Consider the following 22,785-nt stretch of genomic DNA (forward strand, 5'->3'; position numbering starts at 1 on the left):
TTAGGAAAGAATACAAGCTACATTACTGATGTCTGTGGGAAAAGCATTCTCGTGTCTGTATTGTAGAGTTTCACACACGAGAAGCTGCCCTGGTTCTATTTTAAAGTTTCCCGCTAAGGTTATAGTAGATCTTCAAGTTGTGCTGGAGTGGGGTCTTTCAGGGAGGAAAACTGGATTTTAGCTCTTCTACCCTGAAGAAGAACTCTGGAGCATTGGACCTGCTGCTAAGCTGGCAGCCTGAGGTCAATTCCCAGGAGCCATGTGGTAGAAGGAGAAAACCAACTCCTGCAAATTATTCTCTGACTTCCTCATGCTCAATATAGCATTATGTTGCCCCCAATAAGTAAAATAAAAATGCTTTTAGAGATCAATATTTAAAACCCAACAATAATCATAGTTAAACTTAATAAGTCTTTTAACTGGAGAGAATCAGGGGCTGTGATCTGCTAAAAGACACATATTCCTGTGCAGGTGGGAAATCCTGTTTGGAGGAGGAACCATAGGAGGATAAACATTCATGGACAGATCCCTAATGTTTTCACTCAGTGTAAAAGTGCCTATTATGATACTATTTTATGAATAGGAGCTGATGCTCAGAACCAATGTAGTCAAATTATCCCTTCTGCAGATTGGTTTTCTTTCTTGTTTCCTTGTAGATCTATCCCCAGCACCTCCCAGCCTCTAATATAGCACTGTACACAGAAAGTCCAGTGGAACCTACCTGCCAATGTCCACTCTCCTCTCCATGTTTGATTGAGAAGTGAATTTTCAATAGTACATTCAAAAGACGAATTTGATCCTGTAATATTCAGTGTACTACTAATATTAAAAGGACCCGGAGCTCCGGTAACTTGTGAACTGTTTACAGAGACATTTGAATTGTCCATTTTCCATGTGATATGTGGATAAGGGTAAACACTCGGGATACTGCATACCAGAAAGCTCTCCGTGTCCTTCTTTTCATATTTTATTAAAGGTGTGTGAAAAGCTGCACAAAACAAACAGTGAGTTATGAAGAATTGGGCCATTAGTTTCTTTATCAATACCTTTGTAATAAAAGCTAAATTTTATAAACAAAATCTCTTAATTTCTTAAGAAAAAATAACCCCCCCCAAAAACTAAAGAAGCTGATGATTGTGTATTGTTGTTCAGGAAGAATAGAAAGAACATGCATGATACACAACCAATAATCACTATTCTCTGGAACCTTCTCTGACAAATTTAATGGCCTCACTAAGCAAGAAAATGGGGTCAAAATCTATAGAGTTCAGGCAGCACTTTCTGGAATTCTTAGCTACTGCATCAGCCAACTTAAGTTTTATTTTTTTAAATAAAATTTTGATTCAAGATATAAAACAGTTAAGTGTGTCAGAGGAAGAAAGAGTAAGAATTAAAATTTAAAAATATATTAGATGATATCCTCCTGACTCATACAATACTGAACAGCACTCTATTGTACAGAACACTCTAGCTGTGCACACACTTACACACACTCATATTCACTTGGCAGAGTACTTAAAAATGTGATTTTTTTCTTCTGGTCCACTAATGTATAGCAAATATTGCAATAGAATAAATCATATGATTTTTGTGATTTCCTGAAGCATATGAAAGCAGTTCTACATTATTATATACAAAGTCACTTACATATGCAATAGTTTTATTGTTTTGTTTCATTTGAAACAGGTTCTCTTTATGAAGTAGTCTGCCCTCAAGTCATGGATCCCATTTTTTCTTTTTCTTCCTTTCTTTTTTCAAGACAGAGTTTCTGGATGTATTTCTGGCTGTCCTGAAACTCAATCCATAGACCAAGCTCTCCTTAAACTCACAGAAATCAACCTGCCTCTGCCTCCCTAGTGCTGAGATTAAAGTGTGCCCCACCACCACCCTGCAATAGATCCTATCTTTTCAGCCTCCCTAGTGTTGGAATTATAAGTACATGTCTCCACCTTGTGTTCTGTAATAATAGCCTTATGTCTTAAGATCTATTCTCAGCAATTGAGACATCTAAGTCACAACCCTCCTCTCAAGGCTCAGTGGCTATAGTAGAAGAAGGGAAGATAGAGTGTAAGAATTACAGGTTGTGGAGGACTGAGGTAAAGTAGTGTCTTTGGATATGACAGATCAATTGCATTCATGAATTTACAAAAGCTATGGTCGCCTGCACAAGACCTGCAAAAAATCAAGCCAGTCGATATGCCAGTGTGGGGAAGGCAAGGCATGAGCTTCCATGCCTGGCTGAGGAGCTAGGAAAGGGATCAGTTTCTTTACGAGTATGACCCTCTAGTAGGTTGACGATGGTCTAGTAGATGGCCCGACACTCATACATATATGGGAAGCACTAATTACATACAATGGGTTATTTAAAAAGAAAAAACAAACAGGAAGTTGGGAAGGGAACATAGATCCAAAGAAGTCAGAAACAGGGAAGGGGATTGGATATGATCGAAATACATTGCAAATTTGTATAAATGAAAACAGTATATTTATTTAAAACTACAAAATACCACTGAACTAACAACAAATTCATAATAGCAGCAAAATTGACTGTGAAATAAAGCATACTATCTAACGGCCATGTCAACATCAACATGCCATATCAACAAGAATTCTTGGTAGTACTATTAATTATGAATAGGTCATAATATTATTTCTATTATTTCTTAAGTTTAAATTGCATTTTAGGTTAATTAAACATTAACGTAACCATTGGCAACCATGAGTACATTAATCAAACAGTGTGGTTAGAGTTACAAAATAGTTATTGCAGAGAAGATAAAGTGTTGCAATACCAACAGTAAGTTCTATTTTATTTCAAAAGGGCCAACTTAGAACCTAGACAACAAAGAGGACCCCAAGAGAGACATACATAGATCTATATAAGAAGAAGAAAAAGACAAGATCTCCTGAGTAAATTGGGAGTGCGGTGGGTCAGAGCAGAGGGTAGAAGGGGAAGAAATGAGGGAAGCAGACAAAAATGTAAAGGTCAATAAAAACAATTAAAAAGGCAACTTCAATTCACTATTTCCTGTCACCATGTTGGAAGAGATGTTTAGGGCTGATAATATTCAGTGCTGGTAGAACTACTAAGGAAATGAATGTACTTAGGTTGCTAGTGTTATTGGAATATTAAAACCTTACTGCTGGTATTTTTATTTCAGATAATTTGTCATCGTTTTATGTAACTATAAAGACATGCACCATAACAGAGTCTGTGATATATTAAAAAAAAAAAAAAAAAAAAAAAAAAAAAAAAAAAAAAAAAAAAACACTGGAAGCCCTGAACACTCACCAACAGGGGGATTGGATAGATCAATCATCACAAGCCCATACTATGAGATATTATACATTGGGCACTGTCTATGATATTATGCCTTGAAATAATGAGGTAGATTTGTAGGAAGTGACTTGAAAAATATCTTACCATAGTAAATTCAGAAAAAGCTGTTTCAGAATTATATCAAATTATATCATTACACCTTATTAAAATGTGCATGCTCACTGACCTCCCACTTTTAGCACCACTGTGTTTTCAGTTCGTGTACTTGTTGTTCCCACATAGCAGATATAAATTCCTTCATCCCGAAGACTCAATCTTCTGACAGTTAAAGAGGCATTCCCATTGTTAATTTCACTATGAACGAGGGATGTCCTGTTTGCATAACTAAAATGCTGTTTTTCCAATTGGTCCTCACCACTGTAGTAACTGTGAACGTAGTTATCTTGACTTAGCCAGTGAATTACAACTTGAGACCCACTCGTAAACAGGCAAGGGAGAATGACATCTTCATCATATCTTCCAAGAATGAGTTGCTCGTTATTACTGTTACGGTGACTGAAGAGGACTGGGAGGAATAGGTCTACATGCAGAGCAGACACAAAATGAATAGGTTAGTGGCAGGTGCTTGTCAGGGTTTATGTCAGGACTTCCCGAGAGAACCGCCTAGAAAAACAGCCTGACCACATCTCAAGAAGCTCTGGTTTGCTAGTCATTAGAAACCAATCCTGATTCTGTGATGGGGTATCTTCGCTTTCAGTTGAATTGAGTCAAAATAACTGTGAGATTGGCAAAGTCCAAGGCTTAAGCATATTAGTTTGCGACCCTCTTTTTTACTTATTTATTTATTTATTTATTATTTTTTAAATTTTTTATTAAAATTTTCTGCCTCCTCCCCGCCTCCCATTTCCCTCCCTCTCCCCTCACTCCCCTCCCCCTCCTTCTCCAGCCCAAAGAGCAGTAAGGGTTCCCTGCCCTGCGGGAAGTCCAAGGTCATCCCCCCTCCATCCAGGTGTAGGAAGGTGAGCATCCACACAGGCTAGGCTCCTCCAAAGCCAGTATATGCAGTAGCATCAAAACCCAGTGCCATTGTCCTTGGCTTCTCAGCAGCCCTCATTGTCTGCCATGTTCTGGGAGTCTGGTTTTATCCCATGCTTTTTGAGTTCCAGTCCACCTGGCCTTGGTGAGCTCCCAAGTTTGTGACCCTCTTGACCAGCAGTTTGTCTCTCTCCAAATCACTGCTGTGGTACTGGGAAGAGTGAATTCATAAGAATTCATCTTTGATATCTACTGCAATATTAGTAGGTTTTGAAGCTAACTAGATCCAGAAAACCCTAAAACTGGGGAGAAAATAGTTTTACTTAGTCAATAAGTATGTGGAGAATTTAGAAAACAATTTTGGGTTCAACAGTCAGTTAGTAATCTGGAAGACAGTCTCAGTCCAAGAGGACACAAACAGGAGACAAAAAAAAAAAAGAAAAAGAAAAAAGAAATGAAGTATTTCATTGACTCTGGCTTTAAAACTGTACTAGTGATTTTTCGTTGTTGCGAGAAGACACCTGCTAAGAGCAACCCAAGGGAAGAAATATTTATTTCAGCTCATGGTCTCAGAAGGTTCAGTTCATCCTGGATGAGTTGATTGTTTCCAAAGCAGCGGTGAGGCAGATCATTGTGATGGTGGAAGCATCTGGCAGAGACAGAGAAAAGGAGAGGAGACAAAACCAGGGTATGGCTCCCAAGCTCCCACAATGACCTACGTCCTTCAGCTAAGGCCCTGCTCAGTGAGGTCTGGACAATGACGTGCAATAGCCGTACATTTTGGTTTCGATTAAGTGACTATTAAGCATGAAGCAAGCAAAAGTAAAAGAACAAATAGCAAGCAGCGGGTAGATATAATCTGAAGACAGAGAGCACAGCACCACCCCTCATGTGCTTATAGCATCAAGCAGAAATAACCAGAGCAGCCTAGCTAAGAGAGAAACAAAGGTAACACCCTCAAATCACCGCCGGAGTTCCCAGCTGAGCGTCTCCCCATTGATAAACTTCTAGTTTCCTGTTCCCATTGAAAGGTTTTTTTTTAATCTCAGGATAAACAATAGCAATGTCTGTGAGGCATGGTTTGGCTTCTATGTGTTTACAAGAACAATGTTTTTGGTGCATTTATCTGTTTGCTCCCCACCCATATTTCCTGTTACAGAGAGCCAAGTGGCCAGCCTAACTCAGCCCAGGATTTTAGAGGTTGCATGCTAAAACCATGCTTGAGTCTTATACAAGGCACGGCTCCAGTCTCAGAACCTGCTTTCAAAATGTTTAAGTAGCACATTGCTAGATCCCAGAAAGTTCATATATTCAGAAAAGAGCTCCCACTGGATTACCGAAGGATTTCTGCTGGTTAAATAAAAGCCAGCATTATTCAGGAACTTGTGAAACCAATTGCCATCTTCTAAAAGGGATCATTTCCCTTACCTCTGGTGGAAGGAACAGATGGCTCTCTATGGACATGAACATGGGGTTGCATATCAAAACCCATGCTGGCCTCCAGACTCCCTCAGTCTCTACTCACACTACTACTTATAAATTTCAAAGCCCACTATAGCCTCCTGGACTTCCCTCTCAAGTCCCCAGCTACTCATTCTCCTTATAACCCAGCCACTCTTCTATTCTCTCCCTTGCTGTATCCTGCCTTTTGTGCTGTCTCGTGTTATCTCACTGTCTCCACTATTCTCTCCTGATGTTTGCCTGTCTCTCACAGATAGTGCTGGCCATTCGCTCTCCTCCTCTTTCGCTCCACTCTGGACTCCTGCATATGCCTCTGGATATATTCTCTCTTTCATTCACAACAACCCTACCCTCTTAACCATTCTACAGAGCAGACATTTTGGTGGCTTCTTTCCTACACCTCCTCACATACACACGTGACGATTTTCCAATATGTGTTACAGTCCCCAACTCCTGAGTTTCCAGAACTTTTCAAAATAGCACTAGTAACTGGAAGCCAAATATTTAACATGGAGTCTGTGAGGGACAATTCACATTCAAATCGTAGTAAGACCAAACTCACAATACTCTATGAGTCAGACAAACGAAATTTGGGGAATATAATTATGAATAGAAATATAAAATTCTAATACTCTTGAGTTATTGGATTTGACTGTTGTTTTATTGTGAATGTGAGATTTCAAAAATCAAAATAACTCCAAACAAGTAAGGGTTTTGTAATGAAAACATGCTTAACTATGTCACAGCATTGAAAACTGTATCTACTTTGACTAATCATAAAAACTGTAAGTAGGTCCTATTTTCTTCACTGAATTCTGAGATATTAAGTGAGAAAGAACCTTCTGTTATGGACAATGGAATAAATCCTTTTGGAGTTTTGCCAACATTGCCTAAGACTGACCACTTGAGCACTGGCATGACTATCTTCTACCTTTGTCCTTGTCCACTCCCCTGTGGATGTTTCTCGCTGACCATGCTTTATTGCTCTTTCTCAGAGAGACATAGAGTCTCTGAAGCAAATGCGAGAGATATGGCATTACATTAAGAGGAAACACTTGGAACAGTAAGGAAGAAAAGAAGTGACTGTTGATTCTCTAGCTGTACTGCCCCACCCCTCTACTCCCCACTACAAATGGGAGCACATGAAACCCCAAACCTTCTGTACAGCAAAGAACACAATCAGTGAGTAAAGAGACAGCCTACTGAATGAAGAAAATCTTTACCAATTAAATGTCTTACAGAGGGTTGGTGTCTAGAAAATACAAATAACTCAAAGAAATGAAACCTCAAGAAAACAAACACTGAAATCTTAAAATGGGGCATGCAAGTAACTCAATGTAGAATTCGTTAAAGATTAAATAGAAATTTCTTCTAAATTAAGAATTTTTTTAAAAAAATGTTCAGCATGTTTTGCCATCAAGAAAATGCAAATTAAAACTACTTTGAGATTTTGTTTTACTCAGATCAGAATAGCCAAGAGTTAAGAAAACATAGCCAGGAAATGCTGACAGGGATAATGAGAAAGGGGAACAATTATTCACCGCTGCTAGGAGTGCAAAATGGTATAGCCATCATGGAAATCAGTGTGGAGTTTCCTCAAAAAACCTAGAAATAGATTTACCACATGTTCCAGCTCTACCTCGTTTGTACAGATGCTCGACGTCATTGCATCTTACTACAGAGATATTTGCTCTTCAGTAGTCATTGCTCCTTTATTCACAATAGCCAGGAAGTGGAAACAGCCTAGATGTCCACTGCTTGATGAATGGGGAGTGAAAATAGTGCATATTTATATAATCACATACTATTCAGCTGCATGAACACAGCCCTAGAACGACTCCTAATAACATACCATAGAGCAGCACATCACTCAACTCTCATCTCCAAGCTGGGTGTGGCAATGGAGAGAGTGGAAATGGGAGGAGTCGGAGAAGTGAATATGATCAAAGTGCGTTGTGTGCAATTCTTGAGGAATTAATAAAAATATTTAAAACAAATAAAAAACAAGAAATAAAGCTTCACTCTAGAGTCTGCTTGGGTTATAGTCTTTTGAATGACTACCTTGTAAGCAGCTATTTTGAAGAGGTTTTTGTACATTTAATGGGTTATGTGCCTGTGACTTTCAGCAGTAAAACTGTGTATCTACATCGTATATATTTATAAATGGTAACGGTTTATGTGCTTCATGTGTGCAAAGTGACCTGTAAAGGCTGTTTTCATTATATTCGGATGGAGAGCCTGGAATCTGGATTGTTTTTTAAACAAACCCCCTATGTGGGGCTGCAGAGATGGCTCATGGTTAAGAGCACTGACTGCTCTTCCTGAGGACCTGGGTTCAATTCTCAGCACCCACATGGTGGCTCACAACTGTCTGTGACTACAATTCCAGGGGACCCAAAACCCTACACAGGTATGCAAAACATGAATGCACATAAAAATGAAAATAAATAAATAAATAACAATATTTTTAAAAAAAAAAAAAGCCCTCTGCATTCATTTGTCCTGACTAAATAACAGCTTTACCAGTACTGACACACAGTGACCATAGCACAAGACTTGCCTAGGTCCCAGCTAGACAGGGTCAGGGTGTTGAGAAGGGGACATGAACACAAGCTCCATTCCTAACCAAGAAACTATCTCCAATTGATAACTCTGGCAAAGGAAAAAAATAGTATTCTCCAATAGAATCTCACTGGAAATATAACCCATATTTTAAGACTGGCTCCATGTGCAGCAATAGATGGCCAAAAAGAACTCAAGGGTATTTTGGGAGTATTTTTTAGTTGTTGTTATTTTGTTTTTGTCTTATATTGCTTTGTTTGAACATTTTTCTTTAACCTTACTGGTCTTTTGCTTGTATATTATGGTTTTTAATTTTGTGTTTTCAATGGGTTTTGTGTGTGTATGTGTGTGTAGGTGTATTTCTCATACTTAGTCTTTGTTTTAGTCATTTGTTATTATTATTGTGATTAATATTTCTGGTTCATTTTTTTCCTTTTTATATAAAGAGAGAGAAAGAAGACGTGGAGTTCAATGGGTGGGAAGGTGACAAGGTTCTGAGAAGAGATAAGAAAGGGGGAACCATGGTCAAAACGTGTTGTATAAAAATTATTTTCAATAAAAAAAGGTGTTTTGATTTCAAATTATATATATATATATATATATATATGTTTTATATACTATACACTTACACTGAATGTATGTATGAAGAGTCCAAGAAAAAGAATATAAAAATATAGATTCCAAAAATAAGTATAAATAAATAAATATAAAGTTGTAAGCCTAGGAAAATGAGAGCAGGCTGTCAGCAGCTTTCTCAGCAGCTTAAGGATTAACTATTGACAGTGGGTTACTATGCTTTAAAACCTATAGTTCTATTTGTGAGGCTGAAGCAGCCCTCTGCAAACTTTGGGTTGCTTCGAAAACTGAGGGTCAGATTTTAGATAACTCACCGGCCACTCATGTCCAGCAATTGATGTGAGCTGAGTTAAGTTTTAAATGATGGGATGTACATGACTTTTGACTTTTTGCTTGTGCATTTTCCCATACCCTTCCCTGCCATGCTAAATTAGCAGCGTCGGGGGAGGTACAGAGCCTTTGTAAGCACTGTCAGGGAACACCAGGAGAAAACAATGGACTAAATACAAACACTAGTTTAGCTGAAAAACTCTGTTGATGGAAATTGCAAAGAAAGGCAATTTGTGTCTAAGTTTCACCTCAAGATTGTAAAAATTCCTTTGTTATTGCCTAATGCTTGTTGCTTCTAATATAAAAAGGGAGGGTTCAAAAGCTGTCCTTTGCCACAACCTTACAAATCCATCTCTGAGTGTGGTCTCAGGTAGCTGTTAAGCGTTTGTGCTCCATGGAGATTTAATTTTTAATTTTTTTTCTTGGAATAAAGTTTGCTTCTGGTTTACTAGACTTTGGTGGTCTGCCATCTTTGCACAAGCCCCCTGCTTCTCCCCCCAAACACACCGTGAACCTATTATGTGTAACTGAAACCTTTCTCAAAATCTGTAAGAAGTCAAAAATTTTAGTTTTTGCCAGTGTGATAGCCCCATTATTGTATTTGGCTGAAAGTTCTGAATTTATCTTGCATAGTAAAGCTGACTTGGTATGTAAAGGACTTTTGTGTGCTTCTGCTATGATGCTAATTGTTGCTGGCTCTTTTTTTTCTGTGTGTGATAAACCTTCTAAGAGTCGATGCTTATGAAAACAGTTTATCTAGATGGCATTCTCTAAAAGGAAAATAATAATGATGGTTTAAAAAAAAGAATGTCGATGATAAAACCTTGGAAATCTGTCAAGCTTGGGTACCAAACTTCCACTCTGGCACTGCACCAGTCAAACATTCTTTTCTAGTGATGTTAGTAGCAGATAACATATTAGAGAGCTAGAAATAGAGCACAGAGAGGAAATGTGGCTTTTAACATTCGTGTATACTTCTGGGCTGCTGTTTCTGCTAAGACACAATCTGATCACTCAGGAAAGAAAGCTCCCAGGACTGAGGAGATAAAGTTTGAGTCCCCACAGCTGAAATCAAAGCTGGATCAGACTTCTGCAGATTCAGGGTATTTGAACATACATAGTGAGATGACTGAGGGAAAGACCCCAATTTAAGTACCACTCGCTTGGAATGCTCCCACCCACTGAGATGGTGGGGCTGATCAATTTGGAGCTTACCAAGCCCAGCTGTACTGGGACTGAAAAAGCATGAGATAAAACCGGTCTCCCTGAACATGGTAGACATTGAGGGCTACTGAGAAGCCAAGGACAATAACACTGGATTTGGACCCTACTACTCATACTGGCTTTGGGGGTCCTGGCCTGTTTGGATGCTCACCTTCCTAGACCTGGATCGAGGGGGGAGGAACTTCGACTTCCCACAGGGCAGGGAACCCTTACTGCTCTCTGGACAGGAGAGGGACGGGGAGTGGAGGAAGGAGGGGGTTAAGTGGGAGGTGGGGAGGAGGCGGAAATTTTTAATAAAAAAATACAAAAAATAAATAAAAAAGTACCACTCGCTTACATATGGAGACCCAAAAATGTAAGCCTACTGCCACCTTGTCTGATCATCAGAGAGTTCAAAGGTTGCTCAGAATGGTTGACAAGTGGAGCTGCATGTTCTGATTCAGGATGTGATTACCTGGTTCTTTTGACATGAGGATGGCTCACACAAGTAGATCCATTCCATCCTGGCAGATGATCTGGATATGCAAGTGTAATTTTGCTCCTTCATTTGTAATTGGAGGTTACCTGGGGAATGGCTGCCTTCAGGATACTTGGTCTAGAGTGGTTTCACTACCTAAACGACCGAATTCTATGATTTGATACCTCAAATTTTAAGCAATTAACTGTTCAAGTTGTCCTTTGTCTATCTTAAAGAAGTCTTTTTTGCCTTCTTCCCCCCTTTGCATTGGGCTATAAAAGAATAGGAAAAATTAAACATGGGCAATTTCAGTATTCGCTGGAACGTCCTCCCAACACTATTCTATGGTTTCTGTTTTATTATTTTTCATGTATCTTCGTATTCTTTGCTAATTTTTCTAAATCCCCACACCCATTCCCTGGCAAGTGGTATTTTGTCGAGGCTGGTCCCCAGCACCTACATTCTGTGTACACATTATACACATAACCTAATGGAAAATGTTTTCACTGTCACCTGTCACACGAGGTCAGCGGTGGAATATCCCAACTGTGGTGTCATGTCAATGCTCAAAATGTTCTAGGCTTTGGAGCTGTTTGGATAAGGAATGTACAATTCATATCCAATTTATTTAATCTCAAGTGATGCGAATAACTAACATCCCGTATTACAAAAAAGAAGTTACCAAAAGATCCACAAGGGTACAATGTGACAGCGAAGAAGATACACAGCCGCGCTTGTGCCTTCATGTCTTGTGGAGGTCATATTATCTGTGCTGTTGAACACAGAAAAAAAATTCACATTACGAATTGTAACTTCAGAAGAACCATAGTATACAATTGAAAAGAAGTACAGTGTCTGACTCCAGGAGATTAAGTTATTATACAATCATACTAATAATTTGCTGTAGCCATTACACACAATATTATTCAGTTCAGTGGCATTGAATCCCTTCCTGCCGCAGAGGAGAAAACTCAATTATGATACAAGTTGAAACACTATGCTCCTGTTTCTCATTTGTTTGTTTGAAGAACATGCCTTTGTGCATACAAGACAGTAGCAGGATCCATCACCAAATCTACATGACGATGTTAACGCTAAAGGGTGGACTTGACACCCAGAGCTGGGTGTGCAGTGTGTTAGTCACTGATAAATGGCTGCTGAATGAATAGGGATTTGGCGGTGATCCTGCGGTGGCCCTCTAGACAATAGCTGTTACTTATGAAGCCTTCTACAGGGATTTGTAGTAAAATATACTAAAACTAAACTCAGTTCAATATTAAATGCTGATGATAGCTATGGCGTTGTTTATAATCATGCATAAAAACAGTCCAAGGATGACACCAACCTTGGCACACACCAAAGGCTGCTGTTAAAATGGGGCCTGGAGACAACACATAGTGTCTGTGGTTTCAGTGAGGGATGCTGCTCATAGTCTCGGATGTTTGAACACTTGGTCCCCAGTTGGGGGTCATGTTTGGGGAAGCTTAGTTGGTGTGGACTTGCTAGTGGAAGAGGAAGTATGTCATGGGGTAGTCTATGGACTTGGAGATTTTATAGTCTGGCCTCACTTCCAACCCCCTCTCCCACTTCATTCTTGTTGTTAAAGAAATGATCTCTTAGCTTTCTGTTTCTGCTGCCATGCCTGTCACTTGCTGTCATGACTCCCCACCATGACAGACACTTATTCCTCTGGAACAGTAAGCCCAAATGTGTTCTTTCTTCTGTAAGTTGCTTCTGGTCATGGTGTGTTATTACAGCGACAGACAAGTGTCTAATACAGATGATTACTTACTTGTCTACACACAACATAGTTTCACATAAAATAGAACTGATTTTCTTGAATGATGGGATTAGAGTTAATTTTTCTCTTTAAGAAGCAGTGTCTTTAAGAATAGCCTATAATTTGTTTTAAAATCACTAGAAGATTTTGAAGAATCATTTGGCAGTTCTACAATCGAGAATATTTTAAATGTGCCATAAGATATAAAATTTTAGAATGATTAGAATTATTCTAAAAATTTAAATTAGACTCCTTCATCAAAACAAAACCCAGTAGCATAATAATTTATAGTTTCAATTTTACATTTTAAAGGCTGGAAGGAAATAATTGAATTTGCAACTTTGCAAAGAGTTTCTTCAACTTGACTCATCTTCTGACTTTCTATTAAAATGTGTTCATTTTCTATTAAACTTGTTCATTTTTATTAAAATATAGTTGCATAAAAATCAGAAGAGCAATAAAGACAAAAACAAACGCTAAAATATAAGCAGAGTGAACATTTGCAGCAGGACTAAGGTGTTATCTATCAGCTTCTATCCCTTCAAAGCAAAATATTTGGCAAAATGAAAACTTTTAAAAAATAGCATTAATTATTAAAACAAGGTATATTTCTTCTTACAGACCTAATTACATGTGCAAGGTATGAATAGATACTATATCACAATGACAATCTATATGAAAATATCAGTAAACTCATATTTTTAAGATTTATTAATTATTTTGCCTGTATAATGCCTCTGTGTGTGTGTGTGTGTGTGTGTGTGTATACCTCCCTATTTTCACCTCAGTAATCCTTAAAAAAAATCCACTAACTATCTCCATTTTTCATTTTTCCCCTTTTAGGCTCACCTTAATCGATCCTATCTTTTTTTTTTTTTTTTTTTTTTTTTTTTTTGTAGGCCGTATCAAAATTGGCCTTTTTCACTGGCATCGAGAACTCCCATTTGATATCATGCCCTCTTACTCAGTCCCAGAGTGCCATAGCACAGTTAACTGCTAACTCCCCCAACTCTCCCCCCGCATCCCTGTCACCTCACTTATGCCTGAAAGGCTGCTTCAAGGTACTGTTTTCCCTGCTTTTTCTTCTATTGGATCCCTTGGTCCTTTACTGGTTCTCTACTTGTCCTGATTGTGTGGAAATAGGGAGTGTTCTCACGCTTTCTTCTACCCATGCCCTCTGTAAGTGAGTTCTTTATTCCATGGAAATGCAGGCTGTCAGAACCAAGGATCCTGAAACTTCTCCTGTGAGCCAAGCCTTTTCACAAAGTCAGTTTGAGCCTGAGATATGTGCTTTATCCCCCTTTCATTTGGCTCCATTCTCAACAAAACCAAATGGTAATAATTATCATGTGCTCCCTCAAGTATTCATCCTCATAACTGATACCAAATTCTTCCATTGTTTAAGCCAAAAGCTAAGCTTCTTTCTTCCAGTTCCTCAAGCCCACATCAAGTCCATTGGCCAGTCTGTTGTCTCCTTCTCTCCCATTCCTCTGTAATCATGTGACTCAAAGCACCACTGTCTCGTATGTAGAAATCTAAAAATAGACATCCGGATGATAATCCTTGTCTGCCCTTGCCTCCTTATAGATCACTGTCAACACAACAGTCAAGAATCATATTTTTAAAATATATAAGTCATTCTGTGACATTATCCTAATTAAATCCCACAGTGGCTTCCCACCACCAAGATGAAGATTTAAATTCTTCCTCCTGCACAGTAAGCTCTCCATGCTCTGCCTTCTTCCTTCTTCAGCCTCCCCCACAGCATCCAATAGTGTACATTCTCAGAGACTCATGAATGCAAGTACTCCAGTCTAAGGGTCAGCATAAGCATGAACTGAAAATTGGGTCCTTGAGACAATTTAATTCATGTATTTTGAATAAAATGACTAATTACAGTAACCTACTTATCATCTAAGATAAAGGGGCATGAATAAAGTACACAAAAGCTTGATTTAACACTATAGAAATAGTTTCAGCATTCAGCTAAGTGAGGCAGGCAGTTAATGAGTATTTGGCCCTATTTTTATGCCTAGGTTTTATTTTTAGACATTTATTTTTTCCCCTCAAAGCAGCAGAAAGCATCTACCTTGGATGAAGCTGGTTGCCCAAGTTGCAATCAGCTGGCTTACAAAAGGGTTCAAATGTTAGAAACAGTTTGTGCTAGTACACTCTGACTAGGTTCCAGATGTGAAGGAGAAAAGCAGAAGACAGCCACTGGAAAGAACACGAGCAAAAGGAATCCAGATGCTAAAGGCTATCAGTCAGAGGAGAAAGCTGAAGCTATTTCCACAATGGAACATAAGGGTGAGAGAAGAGCTAGCCCTGTGCTCATCTTATCAGCTACAGACACTGTCAGCAGCAGATGACAGTGATGCCACACATCACTTGGGGCCGGACCAGGGGCTTGAACTTATACATTGCCAACACAGGCCAGTACTGGTCTCCAGCCAACAAGTCAGCAGCTCTATTCTCAAAAACGTGCAGTACATCACACATCGCGGGGCCAGTCAGCCTTCTGAGTTCCTTTGAGAAAAAGGCAGATTCCAGGATACTTCTTCCTCTTCTGCATTTTAAAAAATTTCACTGTCTCTCCACAGGGTCCATGGCACTGAGCCAATTTGTAAAAGAAATGGAAACAGAAGGGCAAACTCTTTGTAGCATCCTGGGGATTTCTCCTTAGCGTCTACTTAGATTTTAATAGTATTGCCTTTGTTTAGACAGAATAAGAACAAAGAAGAGGACTAGGATTGCCTCCTCTTTATGCAAATATCTCCCCTGATGTTTTACAGCAGAACTCCACCACACAGGGGACTCATACACTAAATTGAAAGTCTGAATCTCTAGGGGGTACCATTATTGCCTTAGGATCTATTGGTTGAGATTTCTGTTTTGTTTTGTGTTGGAAACCAGGTGAAGAGTCCACACTGATGCATTCTGGGTAAGATGGAAAGGCAGAATTGTTGAGCAACAAGGGTGTAAGAAAGGGGGAATTAAGCAAGAGCGGAAAGTAGATACAAGATGATGGTTGTCTTCTTGGCAACCAGATAATCAAAGAGCCACTGGCTCAGCTGAAAGCTCTAAGGACCACAGCACCAAGAATCCCAGGACGAGCACAAATTTTTCCTATGGCCAGAGGAACTCCAATTTTCTTTCTGGTTGTACACCTCACCTCTTGGGACAGCCACTAAGGAAGCAAGACGCTTTGGTTTACACACATGTATGAAATACGTGTGTGTGTGTGTGTGTGTGTGTGTGTGTGTGTGTGTGTGTGTAAATGCACATGTGGCTGCTGGGCCCCACAGAGTCCAGTGGTGTTGGGTTCCCTTGGAGCTGGAATTAGGTAGTTGTGAGATGCCTGACATGTGTGTTGACAATCAAACTCTGGAAAAGCAGTATGTGCTCTTAACCATCTCCCTAGCCCTACTGTATGGAATCTTAACCTTAAAGCACGCTGCGCTACTCTAGAGGGTGAGGAGCCGCAATCTCGATGAGTCTCTCTGAGGCAGGTCTAGACTGTACTGACTGCAGCTTCTCCTGTGGAGAGTCCAGTGGAGGACCTGCTGAAATTGGTGAGCCAAGGTCAGACGTTGACACATAGAAATGTGGCAGTTCAATTCAGACCTGGACTTTTTTCCCCTTAATCACCCAAGAGACAGTCCACACCAAGTGTGGTTGGTAACTGATTACAATCAAAGTACCCATTTTTTTTTAAGTTCTGCCTTGAGACGTGAGTTATTTGGGAAGAACTTCAGATGAGGAAATACGCTCCACCAGATTGACCTGTGCTACATCTTTTGACTGATGATTGATGGAGGAGGGCCCAGTTCACTGTGGGTGGTACTACTACCTGGGTGGGGTGTACAAGAAAGCAAGCTGAGCAAGCCAACAAGCAGCATCTTCTTTGGTCTCTGTCTCAGTTCCTGCCTCCAGTTTCCACCTTGATTTCCTTCCATCAAGGTTAATGGGCTGTGACTAGAGTTTGTGAGAACCAAATAACCCTCTCCTCCCCGACTGGCTTTCAGCCAAGATGTTTTTATCACAGTAATAGAAACCTTAACCAGGAGAGGTACTCATTTAATTTCTGATCTTTTCCTAATTAGAAGACAATTAATGGCCTGCCCAGGTCCCCTACAATTGCCTTAATCAATTTAGCTTTTGGATGTGAGTTATCCAACTGCTTTTACTTGTTCAGTAACTGGAAAGTTCTTCAGAAGGCAGTGGCCTGTGGCAGAAGCAGTAGCATCAGCGAAGTTGATTATTTCTCTACTGTCTACCCTGGTGGTAGGCTTAACACAAAACACCTTCTGCAGTTCAGAGCTTCCCTGAGTAAAAGCTGAGCCTTTATCTGGTCACACTATGCCACACTGACATAGGATGCTCCATAGGATTATTTGGATTTATCACCCAACTCTGTGAATTTCATCGTATTTATGGAACTGTTGTTACTTCCTTACAGGGCACCAATCTGAACCCTTGCTCACACATTCCCTCTCAGTTTGCATCTCCGGACATAAAGCCTAAGACTTGGATGTGAGGCCATCGTCTGAGAGGATCCACATGTGTCTCTGTGCCTTCAAAGACCATTTTCCAGTTTAGCTTCTAATCATGCATGAAATGCTGCAGGGGGGAGGTAAATTATAAAACCCTCCACAGTAGTATTCTGTAAAAGAAGGAATATTGTCAGAGTGAAAGAGTGGGCTTTTGGTTTTTCCTTTCTTTTTTTTTCTTTTTCTGTAGTGGGGATGCTGTAAAATCACAGGAGAAAAACTGACAAAGAAAATCAGCACGGGTAACAAAGTAGACAGCAGGCACCTTGTCAAGCACATAGAAGTGGGATACAATTGAAGAAGACTCCATTAAGAGTATAGAGCGTGTGCAAACGTGAAACCTAGGGCTTCTTAAAAGGAGTGACCGCTCCCTCTTTAAATCATGTCAGTAGTGCCAACTGCACACTAAATGTTTGTGGAAAGCCATTTCTGTGCACTTCTGCTCCCACGTGCTCCTTGAGTAATTTAACAGAATGGTATGTAATAGAATGTTAATTCTGCAGAAAGATGAGAACAAACAGAATTTCTGCAGCAAGGAAGTTGAGTAAGATGCATGTTTAGGAAAGGCTAAATGAAAGCAAAATTACAGAAAAGGAGAATTTAAAACCTCTGTTCTCTGATGAGGGATAAATGGCAAAAGCCTGAAAACAAACTGTAGAATCCCCAATGTGAACAGAGTCTCTTGAAGGCAGAGATGCCTGGCCATGTGCAAGCAGTCAACATTGAAGATGTGAGATATGACATTATAGGCGTGGGTAGCACAAGAAAGGAGACCCAGAGAAGCATCAAACAGCAGTTCCCATGTTCAGAGCAAAGCCTCCCTTCTCCCTAAAACCTAGACCACAAGTGGATTCCTCTAAGTTTACAAAATTTAGAATTTAATTGACTATGTAACTTTCTTAAAAACAAGCTCAACTACTTTCTTGTAAAGCAGATGCAAGGATTTCAACTGAAGCAATGAACAGTCCCAAATCCTACAAATAAGGTATCGCAGAGGAGGCTCACCAATATGTGGAGACTGAGGAGGCATGCCACACTGACATAGGATGCTCCATGGGATTATTTGGATTTATCACCCAACTCTGTGAATTTCATCCTATGCTGGTCAGAAGCACTGCATATAAATACAGCTATGGCAGCCGCTCAGTGATAGATCCAATGCACCTCATTTCCCAGGGGGAGTTTAATCACTCCATTTTAATTTCTGTCTCCTTCCTTCAGATTAGGAAGTAGGAAGCTCCTCCTTGTATCTCCATATCTAACTGAATATCAGAATCAAAGATTTGAAGTGCAGAGCAGGCATCAAACCAATCTTGAAAAGACTCATTCATAGTTGTGTATATGACTTTGAACTTCTATCCGGTGATGCTATATGATATATGACTTCCAGCAAGCATCCTGCCTAGGTACACCTGGATTAGTGACTTCCTGTCCTTAGGATTTAATGCTGCTGCTAACCTGACTGCCTGGTATATAAGAAAAGAAAAACTACCTGGCATAGCTCAGTGAATCACTTCTAACGTACAGTGGTTATCATGTTTGCTTTGTGCCAGTGAGACTTCTGTAGCGCTCAGGGTCAGTTCTGCCAAATAACTTTTGTTTATAAAGCGTTGTGTCTGAATCCCTGAATTGTATAGACGATCCATTCCTAAGTTAGAGTCAGAAAATGTTAAGATTATAAGACACAAGAACAAGTACCTCGAATTTATTCTGACCTCCTAAGAAACAGGACTAAGTTTTTGTCATGCAGCAAATTTGGCATCTTTTGGACCACTAAAACTATACAAGCTGAACATCACCTATGGGTCATAAACTACACGGATGAGTCAGATAGTCCTTAATCTCAGAAAGTTCAGTCTAGCACCAAAAGACAGGTGGATTATGAAATAAATAAATCACGGTACAGAAACATGAGCAGTAGTAAGAGCTCTCATGAGACGCTATTAAACACTAGAGCCTGCTGGAGTAGGGTACTTAGAAAAGGCTTTCAAGGCAACAGCTTGAAGAATGAGGAGAAACCAGCCCAGAAGGGAGAATAGAGAAAAGAGGGGGGAGGTTAGATATTCTAACAGAAAACAGAGCTAAGCTGCAGCCACATTGCAACATAAATCTTAAGTGCTACGACCAAGCAACTACATGAAATAGAAAGTACTGGAAAGAGGTGGAACGAATGTATCCTGATTATTCTTAGAACTCATACTAAGCACATATGTGCTAATCATAAAGTCAGACTTATATTTCAGAAAGGGTGCACCAGTACAACTATAATGGTTGACAAAAGGAGCCGGTCTATGGCTAAGATGGCAGCAGGAAATCATTCCAAAGCAGCTCACCAGTGTGAAAGGGGTAAACTCTCTAAGGACCATGTGGAATGCACCACTTCCTTTCCTTCCCGGCCCACAGAATTCCTCTGCCCAGTCCCATGCAGGATGTGATCACTTCCAGCTAAGTGGAGAACTGAGATGTTCAGGAAAGGTAACTGAAATGGCCAGGACTGGCTCAAGATAGGATTTGGAGTCCTCCGAAGCTTGATAAGCTGGTGGTCACACTGAAGTGAAGCTGAGTTGTGCGAAGTGTAAGCCAGCCAGAAATTCTCAAGTTCCTTGAAAGCTGGCCACCAATGGAACTGCGTGTTTGACTCTTGAGTGTGGCACCATGACCACAATACCTGTGTGTCCACTCTTTCCTACTCTTGAGTTTGAGTCTAATGGAAGTGATAAAGTATATTCAGTAAAGTATGTTCAATCTCTTCCACTGCTTTGTTCCCTAATAAACTTCTGAAATCAACATAAAAAAGAACAACAGCCATCTGAACAATGAGAAGGAAGAGAAGTCTGCAGGAGGATGTCTGTTGTTGTAGCTTGCTGATTTCCTCCCTGTCTCTACCGTCTAAGCATCAATTTGCTGCCTAGAGGGGCAGTACCCATCTACCAGGTATGTGAGGAGTGAAATAGTTAAATGTCACGGAGATGGACGAAAGGACAGAATAATGAGAAGATCTACATGTTTACCTTTTGAGTCCCTCCTCCTACTTGTTCGGAATCCCCTACTCCTGGACTGTTAATTAAGCAGTAGGTTTAAATTACCTTGAAATGAGTCTTCGGATGTCTCCAGGTATTTAGAAGTGACACTGAATTAAAACAATCAGTGAAGAAAAACAGATGAAGCTTTTTCTTATTTTTCTAATAACAAAGTACAGAAGAAAGCAATCTCTCGCCCTATCTCAGCAAAATGTCACAAGAAGTCCTATTATCTTTTACCAGAGTAAAGAGGCATTCATGTGCTTGGTAATAGTACAAGTAACATTTAATTCGAAGCTACAAACATTAGATATGAGCCATTGGAATTTTATAGCTAGCTGGATGCACCTTATGTTGTGTATAGAAGGTTTCTAACAGAAAAAGCACATTTACCTTAAAATTCCTCTTTTCTTTTAGTATCAACATTAAAACAGAAATACCGACTTTCAAATGAAGCATCGTTTTACAAACATGAGAGATTTCCACTCCACCAGAAAAGGGTTTGTCTGCCTATTTGACTCTCCAGGAAATCGTGCTTCCTTATTTATTTCAAACAAAAAAGGAAAGAAATAAATCCTTGTTTTCAAGGGGATTATAAAAATAAGCCTATAAAACAGTAAAGAAACTTCAAAGTAAATACCTGAGAAATAATGAAGCTGACATTTTACACTATAACTGTTTGTACTTCAAGGCCATAGAGTTAGTGCTGAGTCAGCTAAGACATTAAGAAGGGCAATAGAAAAGCTTTAATTTGGCATATAGGCTTTTACTTTTTGAAAAATTTAAGTTTTACTCATTCTGACATACATATATGTTCAGTCATACAAATTAAATGCCACAGTGCACCTACCTAGTCAAGCTCTACCCAGATCCATTGGGTTCTAAAGTTAGAGATGCTCTGGAATTGTCTGATCATAGTAAAGATGCTGCAAACTCAGGCAAGGGGATATGAAAGATGAGAAATCAACCAGTGGTGCATAACACATAGGAGAAGTTCCTATGAGTGAGGCATCTCACTGCCTGTGTATTGACAGTGAAGTCTAGGCCTGGTATAATTTATTGCCAAAAGATGATTGTTTCTCTTGAGGTGGCTTCCAGTCTCTTACTATTGGAAGATCAAGTGTTACCCACTTCAAGCAATACAAAATTCCCCATCTCTTTCTCAAGCAAACCCAACTTCTGATAAGTCCTCTGAATCTTTATCTTGGACCCTGATCTCATCTCTCCATAAATCTTCCTGTTTTTCAACAAGAAATTCTCATTTAGAAGACTTTCCTATACTTGCAAACACACAGCATAACATTTGTTTGTGCTATTGTTCCTTCTATGTGTTATCCTAATTCCCAACTACTTTTACCTTCTGAGCTTTTTCTGGGATGATATCTTGTTGTTGGAGAAGCTAACAGTCCATGAGTCCAGTTGCATAAAGAGCAACAAATTCACATTATTGCACTGACCCAAAGAAACATATTAACTAATAAATTTTATTCAATATCAGTCACTATTGTATGTTACCCTTTGGAGACTCTAAGTACAGTGGTGTAACAACAAGAGATTCTACCTCAGGCAGTGGTGACCCACATGTTTAACCCCAACACTTGGGAGGCAGAGGCAGGTAGATTTTTGTGAGTTCCCGACCAACCTGGTCTACAAAGCAAGTTCCAAGGCAGCCAAGGCTGTTACACAGAGAAACCCTGTCTAGAAAATAAAGGAAGAAAGAAAGAAAGACAGGAAGGAAGGAAGGAAGGAAGGAAGGAAGGAAGGAAGGAAGGAAGGAAGGAAGGAAAGAAGGAAAGAAAGAAGAAAAGAAAAAAGAAACTTTGCCTGACCTCTTATAGTCCCTCAGAGCAGCCTGGCAACTGAGCCCAGAGACAGCTGCAAGAAACAGGGGAGTCATTCTGTTTGGACACCTTGGCTCATTAAAGGGCTGGATGCCCTGTCCAATGATGTTCAGCCTGCGTAGGCCATGTGAATTATTCTACTGTGAAGATGACATTATTAATGGCAGCACTAAAAACATAGGATGGTTAGGTAACATCTGAGCAATTTCCATACCAACAAATTTGAAATTTGAAATGAAATAACTTTCTGGATACATATATCTGCATAATTGTACTATGGAGATATTAAAAACTCGAGCAGGCCAATAACAAGTTATAAAATTGAATCAGTAATAAAATATATCCACAAAAAAAGCCTGGGACCAGATACTTTCTTTTCCTAAATTTTATTTTATTATTTTATTAATATTTTTTCATTTATTTTTACATACCTATCACAGTTTCCCCTCCTTCTTCTCCTCCTCCCCATTCACTCCTCTCCCATCTTCACTCAGAAAGGGGCAGGCCTCCTTTGGGCTTGAACAAAGCCTGGCACATCAAGTTGAGGCAGCTCCCCTCCCTGCATCAAGGCTAAGCAAGTAATCCAGCATCGGGAACAGGTTCCCAAAAGCCAGCTAAGCACCAGGGACAGATCCTGATCTATGGCTTGAAGCCCTACAAACAGCTATA

General features: G+C 39.7%; 1 protein-coding gene across 6 annotated transcripts in view; it reads right to left on the minus strand.

Moving 5' to 3' along the window:
- Hhla2 (HERV-H LTR-associating 2) overlaps positions 1–22,785 on the minus strand; it is an 84,331-nt gene that overhangs the window by 14,977 nt on the left and 46,569 nt on the right. For all 6 annotated transcript variants that reach the window (XM_038345882.1, XM_038345886.1, XM_038345881.1 and 3 more), the window contains 3 exons: positions 11,608–11,697; positions 3,507–3,860; positions 722–988 (listed from right to left, as the gene is read on the minus strand). In XM_038345882.1, the coding sequence (XP_038201810.1) occupies positions 722–988; positions 3,507–3,860; positions 11,608–11,671 (685 nt within the window). In that variant the 5' untranslated portion in view covers positions 11,672–11,697. The remainder of the gene's footprint in view (positions 1–721; positions 989–3,506; positions 3,861–11,607; positions 11,698–22,785) is intronic.

Source organism: Arvicola amphibius, chromosome 10, assembly GCF_903992535.2.
Source record: "Arvicola amphibius chromosome 10, mArvAmp1.2, whole genome shotgun sequence".
Taxonomy (NCBI): domain Eukaryota; kingdom Metazoa; phylum Chordata; class Mammalia; order Rodentia; family Cricetidae; genus Arvicola; species Arvicola amphibius.